The 23450-nt window shown below is 46.3% G+C and overlaps 2 protein-coding genes across 2 annotated transcripts; both read left to right on the top strand.

The window, feature by feature from the left end:
* Positions 1–5539: 5539 nt before the first annotated feature.
* On the top strand, positions 5540–9364 carry LOC115386800 (collagen alpha-1(I) chain-like). Its single transcript, XM_030089264.1, has 4 exons — positions 5540–5798; positions 7753–7944; positions 8187–8211; positions 9355–9364. Exons 1-4 carry the CDS (start codon positions 5717–5719, stop codon positions 9362–9364), a joined length of 309 nt encoding a protein of 102 aa, XP_029945124.1. The 5' UTR covers positions 5540–5716.
* Positions 7803–23327, top strand: LOC115386887 (collagen alpha-1(I) chain-like). Its single transcript, XM_030089344.1, is given in 49 exon segments — positions 7803–7943; positions 8189–8211; positions 8389–8424; positions 9355–9445; positions 11127–11195; positions 11281–11325; positions 12050–12103; positions 12198–12251; positions 12340–12393; positions 12506–12559; positions 12654–12707; positions 13597–13640; positions 13752–13805; positions 13891–13935; positions 14045–14098; positions 14492–14590; positions 14679–14723; positions 14878–14976; positions 15155–15208; positions 15300–15405; positions 15523–15576; positions 15688–15786; positions 15897–15950; positions 16041–16140; positions 16226–16278; positions 16370–16423; positions 16513–16620; positions 16705–16749; positions 17560–17658; positions 17756–17863; positions 17971–18129; positions 18231–18284; positions 18387–18494; positions 18619–18672; positions 19139–19192; positions 19314–19475; positions 19586–19693; positions 19787–19894; positions 20005–20058; positions 20561–20668; positions 20761–20814; positions 20906–21013; positions 21111–21164; positions 21263–21370; positions 21474–21510; positions 21513–21752; positions 21883–22073; positions 22169–22411; positions 22565–23327. Coding segments are annotated over 46 exon segments (3975 nt in total). The 5' UTR covers positions 7803–7943; positions 8189–8211; positions 8389–8424; positions 9355–9379; the 3' UTR covers positions 22712–23327.
* Positions 23328–23450: the final 123 nt, after the last annotated feature.

Here is a 23450-nt window from a genome sequence, read left to right as displayed (position 1 = left end):
TGGTAAAGTGAAGTTCCTGAAGAATCCTGACCTTGCTCAGTGTTTGTCAGAGGATCCCTGATGGCACCTCCTCTTTCATTTGTTTGTGCTGATCATCATTATTACTGCTGGCCGCTCCGGTGCTGTTATTAGCCTCCGCTTCTGAACAAAAACCCTTCATTTTCTCCAAAAAAGTTCAGCGTCTCTGGAATTCTGAAAAATGGCCATATTTTTCCCCCACGGATCGGAATGGTTACGTAACGGGACGTGTGCGGACCAGATACCCAGCTCTCAAGGGTTACCTCAACTATCTTTAAGAGGAGGAAAAAACTTATCTCATCATGCATCAGTATGGTGATCAAATAGAAAACATCATGTCAGCAGCCATTAATATAAACCATTTATAAACCAACCAGGTGACGGTGTCTTGGTTTGGAAGGCAGGGTGCTTTGTGGCGGCGCTGCAGCCACTTATCAGGAACATCAGAGCAGCGCGGCTGCCGTAATGACAGCGACGTTCGCTCCAGTAATGTGAGGCCTGAACGCAGAACGCTTTCAACTCACGGCTCCTCGGAGTGTAATTTGTCCGTTTGTTTGGAACGTACAAGACGTTAAGGTGAGAAAATATTCAAACAATCCCCCCCCCCGACCGGAGGACTGTAATTTTGTACGAGTTTGCGGTCGAAGGTCAAAGTCCCGAGAAGCTTAGATCTGTCAGAGTGGAAGTTTAGCAAGAGATCTGCGCAAATAATACATAATCTAATCAGGAAATGTGTCTGTTTTCTGGTTTCTGGTTTATTGTGATATATTTCCCATGAATGAGAACGTGGCCTCTGCTACTGGCATATAAGAGAGGATTGATTACTTGTACAGATGAAGACTTTATTAGAACAACATTGATTTGAACATCACCCCTCTCCATTTGAATAAACTGTCTGTGACCTGCTTTAATTAGCTCAGAGAAGAACCGTGTTAAATCCGATTGGGCAGAATATTCACCTTTAAGTGGCTTTTAATGACTTCCATGCTGGAATAACTATCAAACCAATAAGATGCTCACTTTCTTTCATTATTTCTCTGCCTCCTCTCTGACCTTCGGGGACGAATAATACCGTCTGACCCTCTTCTTCTCTTCATCATGTTGCAGAGTCGGAAACATTTCAATGCCATTTGTGGACCTTCTGTTCTGCCAGATATGTGGAAATTATAGAGTTGAACTTTTCTTGCTTTGCTGATCATTCTGACTTTATTGCTACACAGATTTGTAATTAGTTTGTGCTTTTTCTGTATGTATGGCCCACGCCTGTGCGTGCATAGCTTCATCTTATGGGTTGGATGTGTTGCTGCACTGAGCTGACCCCCGATGGAAACATGAACTCTGATATTCTGAGTCTGATTTTCTACTCTTTAATTTAGATCACACCATTTGTTGGCTGAAAACAAAATTCCCGAAAAACAACAGTGGAGAATAAACAACACAATCCTGGCTTGTTTGGAGTGTTTTCAAAGTACCTGTTAAAAGAAAACTCCCCTCCATAGCTTTATTCCAGACCGAAACGTACAATTACATCTAGTTCTGCTCAAAGTCTTGGACTTGTTCTTTGCGTGTTTCTTTCATACGACTTTCCAGACCGTTTTTAGGCACAAGGATCTTTAATTCGAATTTAGCAGATTGTTACTGGTGCACGAAATGTGTGTGTAGATGTTCATGAAGCTGTACATATCAGCAGGTTCTCGTTTAAACTGTTATAGAATAAGACGACTATTGATATTATACGTCTGAAAAAGCGGTTGCAGTGGGAAGAGCGTCGAAAGAAGCTGCTGAATGTCAATATACTGCCAAAACTAGCCACTTTCTTTATATACAGTCTGTAACCGTTACAACTTATTGTCTGGAGCTCATTTTATAGTGTGCATTTGTTTCTCCGTAACACCTGGAGACTCTGTAACATCTGGAAGTCCAAACAATGCAGTCTGAAACTAAAATCAGGCTTTAAAACAGCGATGTTAAAGCTGGATGTTTGTATGGATCTGAGTGCGGGAGAGTGGTAAAATGAGGTACTGAATGAGAATGGTTGATGTCTTTTATAACAGCTGTAATATCAAACTGGTAACAAGATCACAAATGAGAAACTGTACTGCAGGCAGATGAGTCTTGATCATGTCCAATAACAGGAGACTCAAAACTGCTATGAGATGGATTCTGACTGGAAGGAGAAAAAGAGGGAGTCCGAAAACTAACATCCTCAGAAAATCCTCAGCTCCATAAATGTGTTTCAATTAAATAATGATATTACATGCACTTTCCTTAGAAAATAAAAGAAACAAATCACAAAAGGTATCCCCCTGACCTCCATATCAGTCCCCCAGATTGCTCCTGCTAATGCACCCACTTTAAACTCACTCCTCAAAAACACACTCATGTGATTTAGTCGGTCCAGAGGCGGTAGACAGGGCTTCCACTGGGCCCTTTCCGTCATGATCGGTATGAATTGTTTAATCTGCCGTCACTTTTTGTCAGCTCCCGCAGATGATCCTCTAATCTAACCCTCAGCGAGAAAGTGAAACAAGGCGTGTCCATCCGGCTGCTTCCTCTTGCAGGAGTCGCCACAGCAAGCATGTGCAACTTCCACCTCAGACTTGGCTACTTTTACAGCAGATTCACTTCCTGACGCATGCAGGGTTCGAACCCGGTTCCCCAACACGCAAGGTCAAGACTCACCACTGCAGAGATCAGATAACTGCTTTAATGTTTGCATTAAATAAAACACAACAATATCTCAGCTGGATACAAGAAACTATACAACACAAACAGATGTAAAAACCTAAACTTGTGTTTTCGCATGATCGAACTGACTCCAATCTGCACTTTACTGACAGCAGTATGACGGTGAAAGTATCGTAAGAATTTCGAGAAGTGTTCTCCAAATGAGGATGATGTGTTTTTTTCATCAGAGACGTTGGAAGAAAAGCTCGTGTGTGTGTTTTCTGCGACACTGTGAACCTGATCTGAGCTGGAGGTCGAATCGGGGAATGATGAGGTGGCGCTTTTCCTTCCTTTCTTCTTCTTCTTCTTCTTCTTCTTCTTCTCTGCCTCTCTTTCTCCCTGACAGACAGAGTGCATTCCATCCTCTTCCCTGCTGAAAAAAAAGAGAAGAAAAAAAAGGAAAAGAACAGGCAGACACATGGATAATGTGAAGGTATCTGCAGTGTGTGTGTCAGAGAGAGAGAGAGAGAGAGAGAGAGAGAGAGAGAGAGAGAGAGAGAGAGAGAGGAGGAGTGAATTAGAGGCTTGCTTGGCCAGCTTCAGACTCTGCAACGTGTCTGCTGCTGCTGGATCAGATGGCAGAAAGCTGCTGCAGCTCATCTGCCCCATAATGTCTGCTTTCTGCTTAATTACAGCTCACCTGCAGCCGGGCCGGCGCTGCACTTTTGCACAAGGGGTGGGGGGAGTCATTGTGGGGTGGTGGGGGGGCTCTAGAAGATCACCCATATAAACCTTTATTTGGACTCGGGGGTGGGGGTGGATGCCTGAAAAGGGGTTTTATTATTTAGAGCCAATAACAATCATAGCGTCTGCAAAACCCGCAATTGTGCAGGTATTTCGGAGCGGAGGCAGCTTCGGCCCAGAGCGGCCCCTCCTCACTAAAACCGGGGGGAAAAAATAAAAACCCTTAACATCTGGTTCACTCATAACTCGCAGCCTCACACTCTGCGACGTACCCATCTGTGTCCATCTGCTTGTTTTTTAATGGACTTCAGTCGGAGGTGTCTGTATTTCAGGCTGAAGGTCGAGACGAAGCAGACTGAAATACTGCATGTTGGTGGAGTTTGTTTCTACAAACAGTAGGAACTACTCTCCTTCCAGAACATCAGAGCATCAGTACTTAAACTTTTAATGTGAAGCCTGCTCAGCGATGCCAGACTACAGCCTTGACTGGACCGTGGAGCGGTCACAGCGGGTCAGGAGGTCATTTGGTTGGAGTGTGAAAGTCACCGTCTGAACTCCTGAGCTTCACAAACAAGACTGACCAAGAAGAAGAGAAATGGTCTGGAGCTGCTTAAGATGAAGTATGATAGCAGCACGGACACAACATGAATAAACACTGAATTTTGTATTTCAGCCATTTTTGACGCACTGTTTGAAAATCAGGCCTTGAGTGTTTTAAGTCCATATTGTCTAGATCTGATGTCAAAAGGTGTATTGGATCTCTCACGAGAATTAATTTGTAGAAATCCACTTTACCAGCTCATACCTTAAATTGGATTTGTCAGCTGCAGATACTTTGTTAATATTAAGGTCATCAACGTCACACTACCCTCTGTGTTCAGATCTTACCGTCTTATTTTGACTTTTATTTGAGGTTTAGTTGCATTGGTTGTGATCCTAATTTAGTGTAACCACCATCTGAACATTCTGTTGTTTGAACATCTTCTGAGATGTGCCTCAATGCAGCAAACACTAATGTGAAGAGAGACATGATGTGATAAAAGCTTGTGATCCAAGAACTGTCAGATGAAATTAGGTAAAGTAAAGCATGAAAACAGAATGACATATTTTCCAAGGAGCAAATTAAAATACGACAAATTAGCATGTTTAACACACTGATCTCAGCTGTTTCTGCACTTTGAATGGCAATGATATATTAATAAAATGATTATTCATTTAGATAAAGTTGGAATAAGAAACTAGAGGGCTTTTAATTTGAACCAGATGCAAGAAGTTGGAACATGTTTGACAAAATGATCAGTTTGTCCATTGCAAAAATGTAAAAGCACACTGGACCTGTGCATAACACACCAATATGACCAAGCTGATGTGCATTTCTGTCCATTAACACAATAGAATATATACCTATGCTTCTTTTCTGCTGCTGATGTGAATACTGACATGTCAATTCATTTTAGTATAAACTCACCCTCAGCCTCAGAAATCTGAACTGCCCTGAGTTAAACCTCCTACAATCTCAGATAAACACTGGAACCGTTCAGGATATGTTCACACTCTGCCAGGCAAGACCTCAAAAACTAAAACAACTGTGGCAGACCTCCAGCTGACAGCTGATAAGATCCACATAACGCAGAACAAACACACCCAAAGAGGACTTAAACTCTATACGAAGCAGAGAGGCCCTGCGGCCAAATCCGGCTGAAATCAGAGGTAATCAGGAAGTAGGAATAAAACTGAGATGAAGCCAGACTGTTGCAGAAGGAGATCCTCTTCCGACCCTCCGATGCTCCTATGGATCAGGTTTCCTCCTGCTCTGCCGACCCCTCCTCCTCCTCTTCTTCTTCTCCTTCTCCTGTCTTCCTCTGATCCAAACTCCAACCCTTGTGGAAGGAGGGCCCTGCTGTTTTTTCCTCTTCTTTCTCTCTTTGCTTAGTTTCTTTTTTTTTTTTTTTCCCCTTCCCTTCTTGAAGGAGGCGTCCATTCTTGTCTTCCCTAAACGTGAGCGTGAGCAGCAGCGGCGGCGGCAGCAGCCGGGTAATGAGGGTGCGTCCCCCCAGTCCCCCAGTACCTCCCAGTTCTTCAGCCTCCCATATAAAAGCCCTCATGGAAAGTGAGTGTAGGCAGTAGGGGAGTTTTCTGCTGGGGTCAGGAGGACTGTGAACATACGAGGCGGATCCTGCCCCAAACCCCCGTATATGAGTGGAGTCCTAGCAGCAAGAGAAAACATCACAACTTTTTTTTTTCCTCTCTTGCCTCAAAGAGTCTACATGTCTAGTGGCATCTAGACATGTTCAGCTTTGTGGATTTGCGGCTGGCGCTGCTGCTCAGCGCAGCGGTCCTCCTGGTCCGGGCGCAGGGCGAGGACGACAGTAAGTCTCATCACTGTTTACTGGAGCTTCTCAACCTTTTTTTTTTTTACTTTTTTTTTTTTATTTCCTCCTCAACTGGCATTTCACTGGTGGATTGGATCTGTGCGGCTGGACGGCTGCTGAGACCGTAGACAGACAGGAGGCGCGCGGAAAAAACTGCTAAAAGTAGAAAAACCTTGAATCCATGCAGAGATAGACGGATAGATGGGTGATAGATAGATGGATCAGTCCAGGGTTCAGAGAGTACACTGTGTGCGTAATACATGAGGCATCTGGAGAAGGCCTCCTCCTCTCCCTCTCCTTGTGCTGCTCTGCATCTCTCTTGCCCTCCATCTATCCACAATGCAAGCAGGCAAGTTGCTGCAAGTTTTTCAAAAGCTTACCTCCAAGCAAGTTTGCTTTTTTTTTTTGCAGCGATTGGTAGAAAATAAAAAGTACCACCCTAAAAATCCTTAAAATAATTTAGCTGATTTGATATGCTTTGTTGTGGCTGCAGATTTCCCCCTTTTCAGTCTCAAAAAAGCTGGTTAGGGTTGGGGTTGGGGTTGGGGCTGAAGCCTCCCTCAGGCCTGACTGATGTGGCAGAGTGATTCACAGCCCGAGGCCTGCAGGCGCAGCGCAGGACAGGTGAGGCTGAGGGAATCGAACAGGGAGGAAAACAAGCCGGGGAGGGGACGGGAGTCGAGCAGCAGGCGCAGTCTTGTCTGCCTGGGAACATTTGACCCCTGCAGCCTGAGAAGAGGCTCGGGTAAAAGGGCGGATTACAGAGAGCAGAAAACTCATCGTTCGTCCTCCGAGGAGACAAAGAGAAAGCAGCTCTGCCCTGGAAGCCAGAACCCAAGAGTGGAAATGCAACTTTTCCAGATGTTCCTCCTCTCCTCTGGAAAGGACTCAGCTGTCTGTCCGCCCGCCTGCCTGTCTGTCTATCCGAAGCAGATGTGCTTTGAACGTCCTGATCGGTCTCACGGCGCCACCTAGAGGCTCCCCTCTGCACCTGCAGACACATCTGGCCGCCACGTCCCCCGTGCAACCTCGTTTTTCCGCCTCCTCCTCTTCTTCGCTTTCTTTCCACTCCTTTTCCATTTTTTTTGTCTCCCCCCTAATTACAAACACATGTGGAGTGTTTCCACCAGCTGCTGCCAAGCCGACAGTCTGCAGCTCCGCCGCTGATTTTCCCCTCTGAGCTCAGCACTCTGGCACGCTGCAAGATTTATAAGCCCCTCTAAAAGGAGCCCCTTTTTTGGGGTTTGGGTTTAGATTCTGCTGAGAAACACACAGCAGCAGCAGCAGCAGACGCGAAGCGGATCGACGTGGAAAATGTGACTTTGGGAAATGAAATCACTTTGGGACGGCGTCTCCACCACTGCGTGACCTGTATCCAGGCGCAGCATGGCGGTGCCCTCTGTGTTACCTTTGACCTTTTGTGGTCTGATTCCGAGGCCTCGACTTCCTGCCAAAGCTTTAATCAACACTGAGCTTCCCTGCTTGATTTATGTCGCCTCTTTGACTCATTTCTCTCTTTCCAGCTGTGGGTTTTTTGCACTTATGAGTTGTTTTCTTAAGCACTTTTGATATGTTTAAAGCAGCGTTCAAACTGCCTGCATAAATCACATTGGTTAAAAAATATCCCAAACATGCTTAAATAGAATTGTAATTTCATATATTCTTAAGATTAAATATAAATTACACAGTTTGATGTTATTTTTGGTTTAAGAGAAGAAAAACCTGATGTCATAAACTATTTAAATATATTTTTGATTGATTTCTAAAAATATTTCACAATAAATTCCTTTTTTTTTTTTACCTTTTTTTTCCTGGGATGCAGGCCTTTCTGTGTTTTGGTGTGACTTTCAACCCTTCACCTCCGACCTCTGACCTCTGACCTCGCTCTCTGCCGCCCCCCCCCCCCCCCCCCCCCCCCTCGCTCTCTGCCCCCCCCCCCCCCCCCCCGCAGAAACAGGTTCAAGCTGCACCTTGGACGGCCAGGTGTTTGCCGACCGGGATGTGTGGAAGCCGGAGCCGTGCCAGATCTGCGTGTGCGACAGCGGCACCGTGATGTGCGATGAGGTCATCTGCGAGGACACCACTGACTGCCCAACCCCGTCATCCCCCACGACGAGTGCTGCCCCATCTGCCCCGACGACGGTACGACGCCCACATTGAAAAAAAACAAATGCGTTCCCCTTCATTCCACTGTTACCGTCCTCTCTTCACCTGTTTCTCATTGTAATCAGACCTCCTCTCATTGACCCCTGACCCCAGAATGACACCTGCTCACCTACATGTGTCACCATAAGCAATATTCTAGTTGTTTGGTTCGCTTCTCGAGGATTTAAATTGCTCCATATTGTTCTAAAATACATATTTCTGTGTTTTCCTGCTCTCTGCAGGCTTCCAGACCCCACAGGTTGAGGTAAACATTGAACTTTTTGTTTCTTTCACGGTTGTAAATAGTTTTCATGGAGCTGTCATAAACACATCATCTGTGAATCGCGAGCTGTTGGATCATTATCAGAGAAATTTAGTTTAACGTTTGAAATCAGATACACGATAATGATTCATGATCTTTTTTTCCTCCTTCAATTCAAAGGGACCCAAGGGACCACGTGGACCTAAGGGAGACCCGGTAAGCTCACGCTTCTTTCTCTGCTCTACTTTTGGCGTTAGTTCTGATTTGTGTTCGGGGTCCGCCAGTCCGAGCAGTCTGGCCTGTTTACATGAGAGCTGAAGCAGAGTGACGGATTGTCTCTTGAGGTGATTCTGGCTTGTTACAACAAGGCTTCAGACCCTTCTGCCTCACAGACGTAGGAACACGCAGAGTTTTTGAAGGGATAATTTGGCATCCAGGCATCGGATGACTAACATGAGGTTTGTTTTTGAGGAAGTGCTATACATGTGAATAAAGTCAAGCATCTCACAGCTGACTGGAAACATGCAGAGATCAGGACAAAATACACTGATTTAATTATAATAATAAAATCCTGAGCACCTAAAACCTGGTGCATGCATCCGTAAAGTTAAGGTAGTTTTCTGTTTTTCCTCAGGAATGAAGACTGCACTGAAATCTTTCTCAACTCTTACTAAAATGGCTGATCTTGACTGAGTGTGAATTTGACACAGAAACATGCTGAGAGTCATAAAAACCTGTTTAATCCATGATGGTTGTCCTCACATGCCTTCAGTTAGATATTTATCCTGACTTCTTTTTCTCGTTTATAAGTAAAGATAAAGCTTTATTTATAGTTGTGATGACGTCTGATGCTACATGAGCAGGTATGGTGTCCCAGGTGTCTTACCTTGTATACCTCCAGTCCCGGCCGAGCGCGGTCACCCTCAGCTGCATCTTCTTCACACTCAGTATTTCAGTCATCAGCAGACCTGTGTGCACACAAACAAAACAAAGACGTTGGTGTGATCATGTAATAACAGCGCAGGCACACAAGTGATATGAAATCTAACATTTTATGACACATCAGAGCACATCGGAGGTCTGAGCCCCAGTAGATGGTTTGTTGCGACTCTTAAAGCTGACCCCGAGTCCTCTCCCGGTCTGCAGGGCCCTGTAGGTCCCCCTGGTAACGATGGTATCCCGGCCAGCCTGGACTGCCCGGACCTCCCGGCCCCCCTGGACCCCCTGCCTCGGTGGAGTAAGTTCGATCATTTTTTTGTGTTATTTTGTTGTGTCTGACCGCATTTGAGACCAAAGTTGTTGGTCGGGAGCCAATTACAAGCAAAACACAGGTCACATGACTCTTTAAATGAAGAGAAGGGTGACCTACATTTTCTGATGGCAGCAAACCACACACTCTTCTCAGAGCATCTTGTGTGTATTTTAGTGTGTCAGAATGACCACCTTCTTGAATGTAATGTACAAAAACGGACATGCATGAGCTAGTCTGACAATATAATAAATCAGACTAAATATCTTGAGTCAGCAGGTCAAAAATTAATGAGCGTCAATGGAAAATCCTTAAATGCCCAAAAGATAAGGGAAATGAGCGATTCATGAATTGATTAATATTGAGCTTGTTTTTACCATCCAAATCTAACATCTTGCACATTATTCATTGTATTTACTTCCCTGCTAATTCATGCTAATGATGGTCCATTTCTATTGTTAATTGTTTGTCGATGTATAGCCATGATAATTCAGATGTGCTAAATGAAGCTAAGCTAACAGCCCAGTTTGTGGTTCTCGTGAACAACCCAGAAATGACCAAACATGAGGCTCTAACTGTTTCAGTGACTGAACGACATTAGCATAGGGCTCTACTGGAGTTATCTTGCAGTTTTATGATGCCAAGATCACATTTTCAGGCTAAAAACGCTGCGCCAGAACCTGTCTTGAATTCACATCACTATGCCACAAACTAATTCAACATACTGCGAATCAGTTTCCGTTTGACTTCTACTTCCACACTGTACAGTGTTAAACTAAATAATATTATTCTGGATATTGTATTAGTATTTGCACTTAAACTTTCACTTATAGAAATGTACCATTTTAATGCATATATTTTTTTTTTTTACAACTTATCAGAAAATATTAAGAAATGACATATGTTATGACTTAAAGGCAAATCTTGTACAACTATACGCATAAATAAATGTGCAGAAAACAAAATACATTTAATTTACTTGTTGATTTTTTTGGTTTCTATTTCTAGATGCTTGGTTTACTAACATTACAGGAATGCAGTTGTTTGTTTGTTTGTTTGTTTTACAAAATAAAAGAAACACACAGAATAATCAAACATTTCCAGTTCAATGTAAAGTCATGTTTTGGACAATTTTGACATTTTAATCATGACAGTTGAACACAGTTGTTGTCATTTAAGATATTTAGTAAGTATGTGTCCTTTTATTTGAAGACAGACTCAAGATGTTATCTTCATTTTAAGTTGACTACAATGTTGAACAACCTTTGTTATATTTTAACTTTTTTAGCAGAAAGTGTATAACATGTGTGACTGACTACAGAGGATTAAGTGACAAAGGTCAAACTGTTTTGATTTCATGTTGAGATTATAATAGTATCAATACATCACAATAGGGGCATGTTAAATAATACATGTAATAAGACAATCTTTTGGGGTTAATATAAGAAAATAAGGGAAATATACACGAAGAACAGAATGGGGTTGAGTGTGCAAAACTATCTGAATTATAGGATTTATATCTTCTTGAAGAAGCTTCTGTGACATTTGATTATGGTTTCATCTTCCCAATGAAGTGAATACTGAAATAATTTGAATAAGTTATTATAAAAATTTTAAAAAATAATAGTTTTTCCTCAATTAACACGTGTTTTTATTCCTTTTTTCCCAGAACTTCTCCCCTCAGATGTCCGGTGGCTTTGATGACAAATCCCCCGCCATGCCCGTCCCTGGACCCATGGTAGGTCATGCATACACCACACATGCAGATACACTGCAATTGTCGGTGATGCATCATCTGACCTGACGTCTTTCTTGATGGACAGGGCCCAATGGGACCCCGTGGACCCCCTGGACCTCCTGGCTCTAGCGTGAGTACCACATTTACTTCAGACCTCAGCTCAAACGGTTTCAGGTCAGAGTGTTCTTCACATGAGATGCAACTGATCCCATTTCCGCTCACTTTCATTCTGAAAATAACTTCCAAATGTTGTCTTGTGGTCCAAATCTTTAATCAGACCCGAACGGTTTAAGCGTTGCAGCTCAGGGAATGTACGTTTCTTAACATTAAATAAAATTATACTCAAAGTCATGGAAATTAACACAAATGAATACACTGCTTCTTAAGGAGCATTTGTGGGACTGAACAGAAAAAACCTGTCAGTATAAACAATTTGCAGAAATCGGGGAAGGTTACAAATCCTTTTTAATGATTGAGTTTTTTTTCATAAAGATTTTTTTTAACAGAATTCAGCTTTGACTTTAAGCTTACATAAAGGAATATAGGACGTAGTTTGGATTTGGTGAACACACACCTAAGAATTTCATGAATTTCATTACGCTTTGATACCAACAAATGGCATTAAATGGCTGCATTGCTAAAAGGCTGCAGGTCAACTGAAAAATGGCTTCCATACTTTAGCATTTAGCAACATTTAGCATTCTATTTTTCCCAGTACTGCTGCGTTTATTTGTCTGTTTTTGTTTCTATCGAACATCACTGATCAGCATATAGTGACGTCTCCCAGCTGTTCGTAAGTGATTTGACCATATTTGTTGTCGTGATTGTGCGTCTACTTGTCCTCCCCCCAACAGGGACCTCAGGGATTCACTGGCCCCCCTGGTGAGTCTGGTGAGGCCGGAGCTGCTGTGAGTATAAAGAACAAGGAAGCAAACACACACCTGTGCTGCGCCGTGCTCGCCTATGACCGCTCTCACCTTAAATGTGTCTTTCCGTCTGCAGGGCCCCATGGGTCCTCGTGGCCCCGCCGGCCCCCCTGGAAAGAACGGAGAGGATGTAAGCGATTTGAACCAACTCTCATACTCACCCTTCATGAGTCATACATTTCAAACAATGCCTGAAACCCTCGCTCTTCTGCTGTCAGGGTGAATCTGGCAAACCTGGTCGTGCTGGTGAGCGTGGGCCTTCCGGACCCCAGGCAAGTTAAAGAGCAAACCTCCACACCTTCAGCTTCAGCAGATTCATATTGAAGCAAAAAAAAAAAAACCTGGAGCTGTGATTTAAAACAATGTTTCGTGCTTTCCCTTCAGGGAGCCCGCGGCTTCCCAGGAACCCCTGGACTGCCCGGCGTCAAGGGACACAGAGTGAGTACCACCACCGATCGGTTCAGCTCAGATTCAATAATGCAGCATCTCTGGACATGGAACTTCATCTTTGCGTGTCTGCTTTTGTCTTTAGGGATTCAGCGGTCTGGATGGCGCTAAGGGAGACAGTGGCCCTGCTGGACCCAAGGTGACTGTCTCCACAACCTCACGTTGGTGTAGAAAAATGTATATTTGCAACACCGAAGCCGGCTGACTTGTAGAATAGTGCAGCAGTAGTTATACCAGACAAGGTGTAGTAACCGCGATAGCAGTAGGAGGGCCGGGATTTGCAACAAAATTAGTAGGAACCAAGGTAGTGTGAGGTGAGCAGTACAGGACTGTACGAAAACGTTCACAAGGTTCGATCCAGATGCTTTCTTGAATCAAGGTATGAGTGTGGGGGGGGCCTGGGTTTGAATCCTAGCGGTGGCCATAAGAACATAGCATAGCATAGCATAGCATAGCATACTTGTTCAGTTGCTACTGAAACAAATACGTAGACTAGTAACCAAGGACTATTAAACTTCTCACCTGACTCACTTATCATTTCCACCAAGACTCACTGAAGATGGTTAAATAATATTAAGAAAGAAAACTGGAAGAAAAAATGTCTCTCCTGACTCATTCCTTTATTACCCACAATGCAACATGTAACATACTTTTAGGGGTAAATAATGGCATGGAGGTTAGAGAATCAGCTTGTATCCAGAAGTTCATAGGTTTGAATCCCGCTGTCCCAGCGCTACTGAGAAAGGCCATCAGCCCCTTCTGCTCCCCGGGTTGGCTCCTGGATGAGCGCTTCAGGATGAGTTAGATGAAGAGAACTTTCCAGAGGAGGATCGATCAGTGAATGGCCTGAAATCTTGAGAGAGCTTTAATATGTCAGTCAACCTCCAGTCAGTGTCCGTCACCATCGCAGTGGTCGGTCAGCTGATAGTTCCATGAGCAGCGGTCGGGTTAGTCCGCTGCCCAGTGGAGCTGATCTCTTCATTCTGTTTTAGTTTTAATCATCTTCCACTGTGGTTCATATCTTTTAGGGAGAGGCTGGAGCCCCCGGTGAGAACGGAACCCCCGTGCTATGGTGAGTGAAACAAGCTCCACTCCTGCTCTCTACTTGGAGTTACCCGCCATCATGGATGTCCGTCGACCGTCCAGCTGACGCCAAATGAAACCCTGTTTCTGCCTTCCTCAGGGACCTCGCGGTCTTCCTGGTGAGAGAGGCCGTGCTGGTGCTACCGGAGCTGCTGTGAGTCCAGACAGACACGCCTGCATCTTCTGTAAGACCGCTTGATCTCTCGGATCAGCCAGTCACGTTTGTGGGTGTGTTGCAGGGCGCTCGTGGTAACGATGGTGCTGCTGGTGCTGCTGGACCTCCTGTAAGTCTTCTCAAAGTTCTGAAATCTCCAGCTTTTGATATTAAAAAATATATTTCTAATGTTAGCATTGACATAATCATCTAAATCTTTTATTTTTTTCCCCCTTTAGGGTCCCACTGGCCCCGCTGGACCTCCTGGATTCCCCGGTGGCCCTGGATCCAAGGTACAGCTATGAGCCAACTCCATGCTGTCGCTTTTCATTATTTCCATCCTGTCTTCATTTTCCATCATAAAAATCGCCACGTTCCTTTTCATCTCTCATCACCTGGGAGTCCCATCTCAAAGATACTCACTTTGCAATGGTTAGACCCAACTGGGATTTAAATGGCATATAGAGCTCCATGTTACATGCCTCAAGTACGCCAATAGTTCCATAGTACAACAGTATGAATATCTTCTTTACAAACTGTATTTTGAGAATCATTAGTGGTTACAGGTCCTGAGAATGTGGATCTGCAGCACAGATCAAGCACAAGACCAGAAGATACTTTGAAAATAGTTTGATCTGCTCTCAGCATGTCTGACATCCACAAACTCGATCTTGATCTGCATCCAGGGAGACGCCGGACCCCAGGGTGCTCGTGGACCCGAGGGCCCCGCTGGAGCCCGTGGTGAGCCTGGAAACCCCGGACCTGCCGGTGCTGCCGGACCCTCCGTGAGTTTAAATCAGTGCCTTCAGCTTCTTATCAAGAAGCTAAATGATCCCACAGAGACGTCTGACCGACTCTTCTTCCTCACTGCAGGGAAACCCCGGTGCTGATGGAGCCCCCGGAGCTAAAGGTCTTCCTGTGAGTCCTCCTGACATCACATTTACTTTCCTCTGATTCCCATCAGGACTTGAACTGTTGAGTTCATGAACGACAGAGAGCAGATGTTTTATCACCATAATCCAGCCAGACAGTGAAACATGATGTGACTGTTGTCCTGTGCTGCCCCCTGCAGGGCGCTGCTGGAGCTGCTGGAAGCCCCGGTTTCCCCGGACCCCGTGGACCCCCAGGACCCCAGGGTGCTGTCGGTGCCCCTGGAGCCAAGGGAAACACTGTGAGTGAAGCGTTAGAGAAGCTTCCTGGAGCAAGAAATATAAATATATATTCTGTGAATAAATTTGCTCCTCATTAAAAAGCTACTTGTTTTAAATATTGGCTTTCTTAATGAAAACACAATAATTTTTTTCCAGTTTTCTTTGTTGTAATTCTAAGGTTTTTCTTTTTTCCTACAGGGTGACGTCGGTGCCCCCGGAGCCAAGGGAGAGGCAGGTGCAAAGGGAGAGCCTGTAAGTTCACCTCAGATCACAACAGACTCCAGATGCTCCCGTCCAAGTGTGTATTCTTACACCCTCCAATGTGTGTGTGTGTTCTCTCCAGGGTGCCACCGGAGTTCAGGGACCCCCAGGACCTCACGGTGAGGAAGGCAAGAGAGGCGCCAGAGGAGAGCCCGGCTGCAGGAGTTCGTGGAGCTCCAGGAGAGCGTGTAAGCGTTTCCACATCTTATCCGACGTCATATTTGTAACGCAGCTGAACAACAGAAGTGACGATATTGATCCTGAAGCCTTCAGCATGAAAGCTAAGCGTGTTCGTGTGTGTGCAGGGCGCCCCTGGCGGTCGCGGTTTCCCTGGTTCTGACGGCCCTGCTGGAGCCAGAGTGAGTCAAACACACTCAACTGTGTCCCTTCACGTTATTCACAAGTACCTGGGTACTTCACACTCCCTCCTTCAGCTGGACTAACCCTCCTCCTCCTCCTCTTCATCCCAGGGTGCCACCGGCGAGCGCGGTGCCCCCGGCGCTGTTGGAGCTAAGGGTTCCACTGGTGAGCCTGGCCGCACTGGTGAGCCTGGTCTTCCCGGAGCTAAAGTGAGTCCCCCCCCCCCCCCCCCCCCCCCCCCCCCCCCCACTGGACTATGAAAGTGTCCGAGCGTCGTTTTCTCCCTGCACATCCTGACCCCCTCACCTTTGACCTCTAGGGTATGACCGGCAGCCCTGGCAGCCCCGGACCCGACGGCAAGATCGGACCTGCTGTGAGTTCACGTCTAGTTCCAGTAATCTCATCAATGTCATGATTTTCGCTCCCTACATTGGAATAAATCTCAACTGATCCTCCCCACCAGGGAGCCCCCGGACAAGATGGCCGCCCCGGACCCCCTGGCCCCGTTGGAGCCAGAGGCCAGCCCGGAGTCATGGGATTCCCCGGACCTAAGGGAGCTGCTGTGAGTGAAGTTCCAGCTGCTATGAAGTGAGTTGATGCAGTGATTGGTCCAGACTGATCTGATCAGACGGCGTCTCTCTGACCGCAGGGTGCCTGGAAAGCCCGGCGAGAGAGGAGTCCTGGGACCCACCGGCCCCACTGTGAGTCCTCAGCTCTGAGAGGCACTTTGAATTTACTTGTTGTTTATGGATTAAAATAAAACTACTTTCTTTCATTTTTTTTTTTACCCAGGGTGCTCCTGGAAAGGATGGTGAAGTTGGTGCTCAGGGTCCCACTGGACCTCCTGTGAGTGAACGTCACCAACCACTCTCTCTCTGATAACTCACAGGTAGTGTAGTATTTACACCTGACACCGACTCTCTGTTGATATTCAGGGACCTGCTGGTGAGAGGGGAGAACAGGGACCTGCTGGTGGTCCTGGATTCCAGGGTCTTCCTGGACCCCAGGGAGCTGTTGGTGAGAGTGGCAAGCCCGGAGAGCAGGTACGGACTGAGATACGATAAGACTGAATAAATAAAATAAATAAATAAAAGTGCCTCCTGATTTAACTCTGTCTCTGTGTTCAGGGTCTGCCTGGTGAGGCCGGCGCCCCCGGACCCGCTGGATCCAGAGTAAGTGTCACATGATCAAAATTATCATCGTATTTGCGTAAAGTATTCTGGTCAGAGTAGCAACAGAGGATTTTACGTCACTGCTTCAAAAGCTGTGTACATGATTGCTTTACGGTGGATGAATAAAGCCTCCACTCACTGTAACTGGGTTCAAAACTACTCTTAACATCAGTATTAACAATTACTTTTAACTTTAGTCACATAGTTACATTTATTTCAGAAAAGGATTACATTTTATTCAGTTAGGGAGCTTCACTGATGCACTTATACAAGAAAAGTGGTACTTGAACAAACTCACTGCACACAGATGTCTAATATCTAATATTTGGTGCAATTTATTGCTAATACTTAAATATGTACAGGCAATATATTTTTAATGGTAAATTGTGAATATATGCGTAATTTTGATCAGTTTTAGGCCATTTTGCAGGAGATTTAATAGTTATGGAATGCTATGTCTTAATACCAACTCAAATGGAAATATCTTTTATAACCTGAGTTTTAACCTGAGTTTTAAATTTTTACATCTCACCATGTGAGTTTTAGATTATGCCCGACAATGTTGACCAAATATCAGGGACAATCTTTTATCTTTGAGAGCCTTTGTCACACTTCCACAAACACCATCAAAAGATACACGAATCAAATAAAAATAAATTGTCCTTCCATATGGCCAACTATTTCAAGACCTCTCACGACTTGGAAAATGATTCTAGAAAATTTGGAGGATTTTCTCAACCGACTGTAACAAAGTGAGCTTCACAAACCTCCTTTTAACCGACTGGATCCTCCGTCCCTTGCTCCTCTCAGGGCGACCGTGGATTCCCTGGTGAGCGTGGTGCTCAAGGTCCCGCTGGACCCACCGGCGCCCGTGGAGGCCCCGGACCCGCTGGAAACGAGGGTGCTAAGGTAAGCCTTCCCTGAAAGATGGCAGATGAAATGTTTTATGTTCTTGCTGCTTGGATAAATGAGAATAACCGACTGATCCGTTTCTTCTCTTACTCAGGGAGACGCTGGAGCCCCCGGAGCTCCCGGAGCTCAGGGTCCTCCTGGACTGCAGGGAATGCCCGGTGAGCGCGGTGCCGCCGGTCTTCCTGGACTGAGAGGAGACAGAGTGAGTCGCCGCGGCAGCGTTTGCAGTTTTCAAGTCCCAGAACGGGTATTTTCTCCTCCCGGCTGGAGCTCATGCTCCTGACTCACCGCGACTCCTCCAAACTCCAGGGTGACCAAGGAGCAAAGGGTGGTGATGGAGCTCCTGGCAAAGACGGCGTCCGCGGTCTGACCGGACCCATCGGTCTTCCTGGACCTGCTGGATCCCCCGGACAAGGGAAGCCTGGCGCTGCCGGACCTGTCGGACCTGCTGGAGCCCGCGGAGCCCCTGTGAGTATAGTGTTGACCGTGACGCCTCCGGCTGTCTGTAGGTCAGTTTGACTTGTTCTTAATCCATTAACGTCCTGCCAATTCTTCTCCGTCTTCCTCAGGGTGAGCGTGGAGAGGCCGGACCACCTGGACCTGCTGGATTTGCCGGACCCCCTGTAAGTCCTCCCTCCAAGCACACCCCTTCTACTCATCAAGCCTTATAAAGAGTTTTGGTTGAAATTGATAAATCTTTCTTTGTCCACGCCGCTCAACTTCAGGGTGGTGATGGCCAGCCTGGTGCTAAGGGAGAGGCTGGAGATAATGGTGGAAAGGGAGACGCTGGTCCTCCTGGCCCCGCTGGACCTACTGGTGCTCCTGGACCTCAGGTTTGAAAACACCTTCAATCATAGTATCAAAAAATCCTCAGGCTGAATGATAAAAGTGTTTATGGGTGAACTGACCACTGTTGGTTCTCCCATGTTGACTCACGCTACATTTTGTCCTTTTCAGGGTCCTCTTGGAAACACTGGCCCCAAGGGAGCTCGTGGACCTGCTGGACCTCCTGTAAGGTTTCACCCATAATCCAACTCATACATTCATCATCCATACATACCTAACCTACTCATACTATCTACATCACGAGGATAACAAGCAGTACTTGTATCGATACCCGAACATCCACAAAATGTGAAACCAGACAAACAACGATGGAAGAAAAATGTTGTCAAGCAACAAAATGATCAGCTTCTGAAAATAAGACAAAAACGAAATAACCATCCAGTCACAGCTGGGGTAAGACTGAGGCAAGAGAAACAGCACTGTTATTTGGAAAAAAAACAATTCCCAACGCACAAGACAACAACCTCATGAAACTCCATTTATGCTAACCTAATTCAAGCATTTTTTTTTTCATTTCAAGTCAATTTTTTTAAATTCCCTCTTTTAATTTCCTCTGATTGTTCCTGTCGATGCTGACTTGATACAGACTTTCACCTGATGTATCTCAACAGTGCATTTCTGTTTCTGTTAGGGTGCAACTGGTTTCCCTGGTGCTGCTGGCAGAGTCGGACCCCCTGGCCCTGCTGTGAGTTTTCTTCTTCTTGTATTTCTCCTGCAGGTGTTTCGGCCCCTGGTCTGTGTTGTTTCCGAACATCGAGGACATTTCCTGTATTCTTAAAATGTGCCCTTTTTCTACCATCCTGCAGGGAAACTCTGGACCCCCCGGACCCTCTGGACCTGCTGGCAAAGAGGGACCCAAAGGAAACCGTGGTGAGACCGGACCTGCTGGTCGCCCTGGTGAGATTGGAGCTGCCGGAGCCCCCGGACCTTCTGGAGAGAAGGGTAGCCCTGGTGCCGACGGTGCCCCTGTAAGCTGTGTTTCTCTTTATAATTGGCACTAACAACACAAATAACATCTTTATTGTCAGCTTTTGTTCTGCATCAGCATCTGTCTGAGCCTCTCTGCTGCCCCCTACAGGGTAGTGCTGGTCTGCCCGGACCTCAGGGTATTGCTGGAGCACGTGGTATTGTTGGTCTGCCTGGACAAAGAGGAGAGAGAGGTTTCCCCGGCCTGCCCGGACCTTCCGTGAGTTCCACTCTTAACAGCAACGCTCAACATGGATTCAGCCATTAAAATACATAGAAACTCACTGACTGACCACATCCGTCTCATCCACAGGGAGAGGTTGGCAAAGCTGGACCCGCTGGACCCGGAGGTGAGCGTGGACCACCTGGACCCATGGGACCCCCCGGTCTTGCCGGAGCCCCCGGTGAGCCTGGACGTGAGGTATGGACCGACCCGATAGCCGAGGCTGTTTGCACCCCACCTCGTGTGACTGTATGCAAGTAAAGCAAATGGTTGTTTTAATATGCGGACCTGCTGCGTTTGTGTTTCAGGGAAGCCCCGGTAACGAGGGAGCAACCGGTCGTGACGGAGCCGCTGGACCCAAAGTGAGTTTATCTGGAACTGACCAACACTAGACTGCTGGTGTATTTCCGGTTTTTATCTCCGGCTAAGGTAAAAAAACAACTGTTTGGTGGAGTCAAAGTCAACCCGACCTTCAAACTGTTTCTACTGTCTCTACTACAGAGAGAGTCTTTGGAAACGTGAGCTTATTTAACGTGAAACAACAACCAATTGCTAACTAAGTACTCCAATAGTCCAAAAAGGTTCATTGGTCTTTCCAATTTATAGTCCAAACTAAGTAGCTACCGAGACCAGTTAGCAAAACATGCCGGCGCTGTGGTAGTTTATCCTTCAGATAAAGTAAACTTATGATGTACTGTACAACACAGAAAGTTGGTTTATATGAATGGAAACGCCATCTTCACCCTCCAGGGACAGAAGCCATTTCATCATCTGTTTCCTTATGTTTTAGCTAACTTTGACAGATATCTTTAGATGGCAGCCAGTTCACTCTCCTACCTACAACTACGTTTGGATGCTTCTTAGGGAGACCGTGGAGAGACCGGCGCCGCTGGAGCTCCTGGTGCCCCTGGACCCCCTGGTGCCCCTGGACCCGTTGGACCCGCTGGAAAGACTGGTGACCGTGGAGAGTCTGTGAGTGGCACTGCTTTTGTCATCCTGAACTTTCCATGAGAGTATATATCAACACGTTGTTGAGGAAAATGGCTTTATCCTTTGTGTTCCAGGGACCTGCTGGCCCCGCTGGCCCTGCTGGCCCTGCTGGACCTCGTGGCCCTGCTGTAAGTACAATTAATGAACAGCTACCCTGCAGAAAAGCAGCGTGGAAAAGTAGGTAAAAACTCGTGTGTTCATGCTTTTCTTCCTAACCAGGGAGTTACTGGAGCTCGTGGAGACAAAGGAGAGACTGGAGAGGCTGGAGAGAGAGGCATGAAGGGACACAGAGGATTCACTGGCATGCAGGGACCTCCTGGACCCGCTGTATGTTGCTATTCTCACGAGCCAACAAGTACTACAGATAAACAATGCCCAGCCAGAAAGACATCTCTAATACTTCCTCTTTCATGTGAATTCATAGGGACCTTCTGGTGAGGCCGGACCTGCTGGTGCCGCCGGACCTGCTGGACCCAGAGTGAGTGAACATCGCACTACCTTCCACTGTCATCTTTGTACTTGCATCTTTTATTCACAGATATTGACATTTGGACTTTTCCTCTTGGACATGTTTAGGGCGCATCTGGATCTGCTGGTTCTCCTGGTAAAGATGGTATGAGTGGCCTGCCCGGACCCACTGGACCTCCTGGACCTCGTGGACGCTCTGGAGAGATGGGACCTGCTGTAAGCTTCGTTTCTTCACTGACCAGTAACTCCAAAAACTACCATGCAGTCTTTGGCAGAAATGAGCAACAACTTCTCTTTTGTCCCTGTTCTTTTCATTTAGGGTCCTCCTGGACCTCCCGGACCTCCTGGAGCACCTGGTGCCCTGGTGGTGGATTCGACCTTGGCTTCATCGCCCAGCCCCAGGAGAAGGCCCCCGATCCCTTCCGCATGTTCCGCGCTGATGACGCCAGCGTTCTCCGCGATCGCGACATGGAGGTTGACAGCACCCTGAAGAGCCTCAGCCAGCAGATCGAGCAGATCCGCAGCCCTGACGGAACCCGCAAGAACCCAGCCAGAACCTGCCGGGACCTTAAGATGTGCCACCCTGACTGGAAGAGCGGTGAGTGTTGTCAATAAATGAGGGAAAATTCTGAGAAAAGCTGGTCGATTTTGGATGAGGAAAGTGTTTGAAACACAAACACTATCCTGGAGTTTGGACTTTCCTTGACCTTGGTCGTGCTCTTCCCCAGGCGAGTACTGGATTGACCCCGACCAGGGCTGCACTCAGGATGCCATCAAGGTCTACTGTAACATGGAGACCGGAGAGACCTGCGTATCTCCAGTCCAGAGCCAGGTTGAGAAGAAGAACTGGTACCTCAGCAAGAACATCAAGGAGAAGAAGCACGTCTGGTTCGGCGAGACCATGAACGACGGCTTCCAGGTAAAAAAAAAAACTCTTCACTGAAGCATCCCTACCCATAGCACCTACCTTTTCACAGCTTGTGTTCCAGCTAACACATTCTCTTTCCCACACAGTTCGAGTACGGTAGTGAGGGCTCTCAGCCAGAGGATGTCAACATCCAGATGACCTTCCTGCGTCTCATGTCCACTGAGGCATCCCAGAACATCACCTACCACTGCAAGAACAGCGTCGCCTACATGGACGGTGCTGCCGGTAACCTCAAGAAGTCCCTCCTGCTCCAGGGCTTCAACGACATTGAGATCAGAGCTGAGGGCAACAGCAAATTCACCTACAGCGCCCTGGAGGATGGATGCACGGTGAGGACACTTTTTGCATTTGCAGAGCTAAATTTGACTAAATACATTTTGAGAGAGCGTAACTTACTCTAAGTTAGCTCTCAAACATTGTTCATGTGAAGGATTCAGACAAAATTCCTAAGTCCTCTCTCTATCTCTTTCTGTGTTCTCCAGTCACACACCGGAAATTGGGGCAAGACAGTCATCGATTACAAGACATCAAAAACATCTCGCCTGCCCATCATTGATATCGCTCCTATGGATGTTGGTGCTCCAGACCAAGAGTTCGGCCTTGAAGTTGGACCTGTCTGTTTCTTGTAAAAAGAGAAATCTGGACTTGAAATTGTTGTTGTGTGTGTGCGTGCGTGTGTGTTTTATTTTTTCTAGCAGTCATCTCTCTCTAAAAAAAAGAAAAACAACCCCCCACCAAAACGTTCTTCTAATGCCAGTTTTCTGAAAAAATGCGATTCCTCGCTCCCGATTCTACAAGTTTCCATTTGGCCGTTGTTCTGATGGTCCACTTTGCCTAAAACCTGCACTTCAACAAGAACAAGATGGCGGTGGTGTGGCAACGCCTGCATCGTCGTGTTTGGGACCACTACTTTTTCCGTTTCTGACTCTTTGTTTTTTTTTTTTTTTTGTTTTGTTTTTTTTGCCATCACCAACACCAAGGATCCTGTAGAGAAGACATTTTGTTTCACTGGCAACAAGAAAATAATATATGCCTCTGTAAAGTGTAAAAAAAAAAATTAACTTCCCCTCTTCATCCAGCCCAACCAGGCCTCTCTGGAGTTTACAAAAACCGACAGAAACACACAGGTGACTTTGTATTTTGATACACCTCTGCGGTGAGAGGAATGAAAGGACAGTCCCGACAGACAGAACCCAGTTGCTTTGTACCACGTTTCAGGTGTTGATGAATAAACGGTGAAACTGACAGCCATGTTTGTCTTTGTTGCTCTGCCCTCTCCTCTTCACCCGCCTCAGCAACGCTGACAGCTCCCTCCTCCACCTCATCGCCGACGTTGTAGACGTTGTGATTTGTTTGTTGTTGTGGTTG

Source organism: Salarias fasciatus, chromosome 4 (genome assembly GCF_902148845.1).
Source record: "Salarias fasciatus chromosome 4, fSalaFa1.1, whole genome shotgun sequence".
Taxonomy (NCBI): Eukaryota; Metazoa; Chordata; class Actinopteri; order Blenniiformes; family Blenniidae; genus Salarias; species Salarias fasciatus.
The sequence above is the reverse complement of the archived record's forward strand: the minus strand, read 5'-3'. Positions and strand labels throughout refer to the sequence as shown.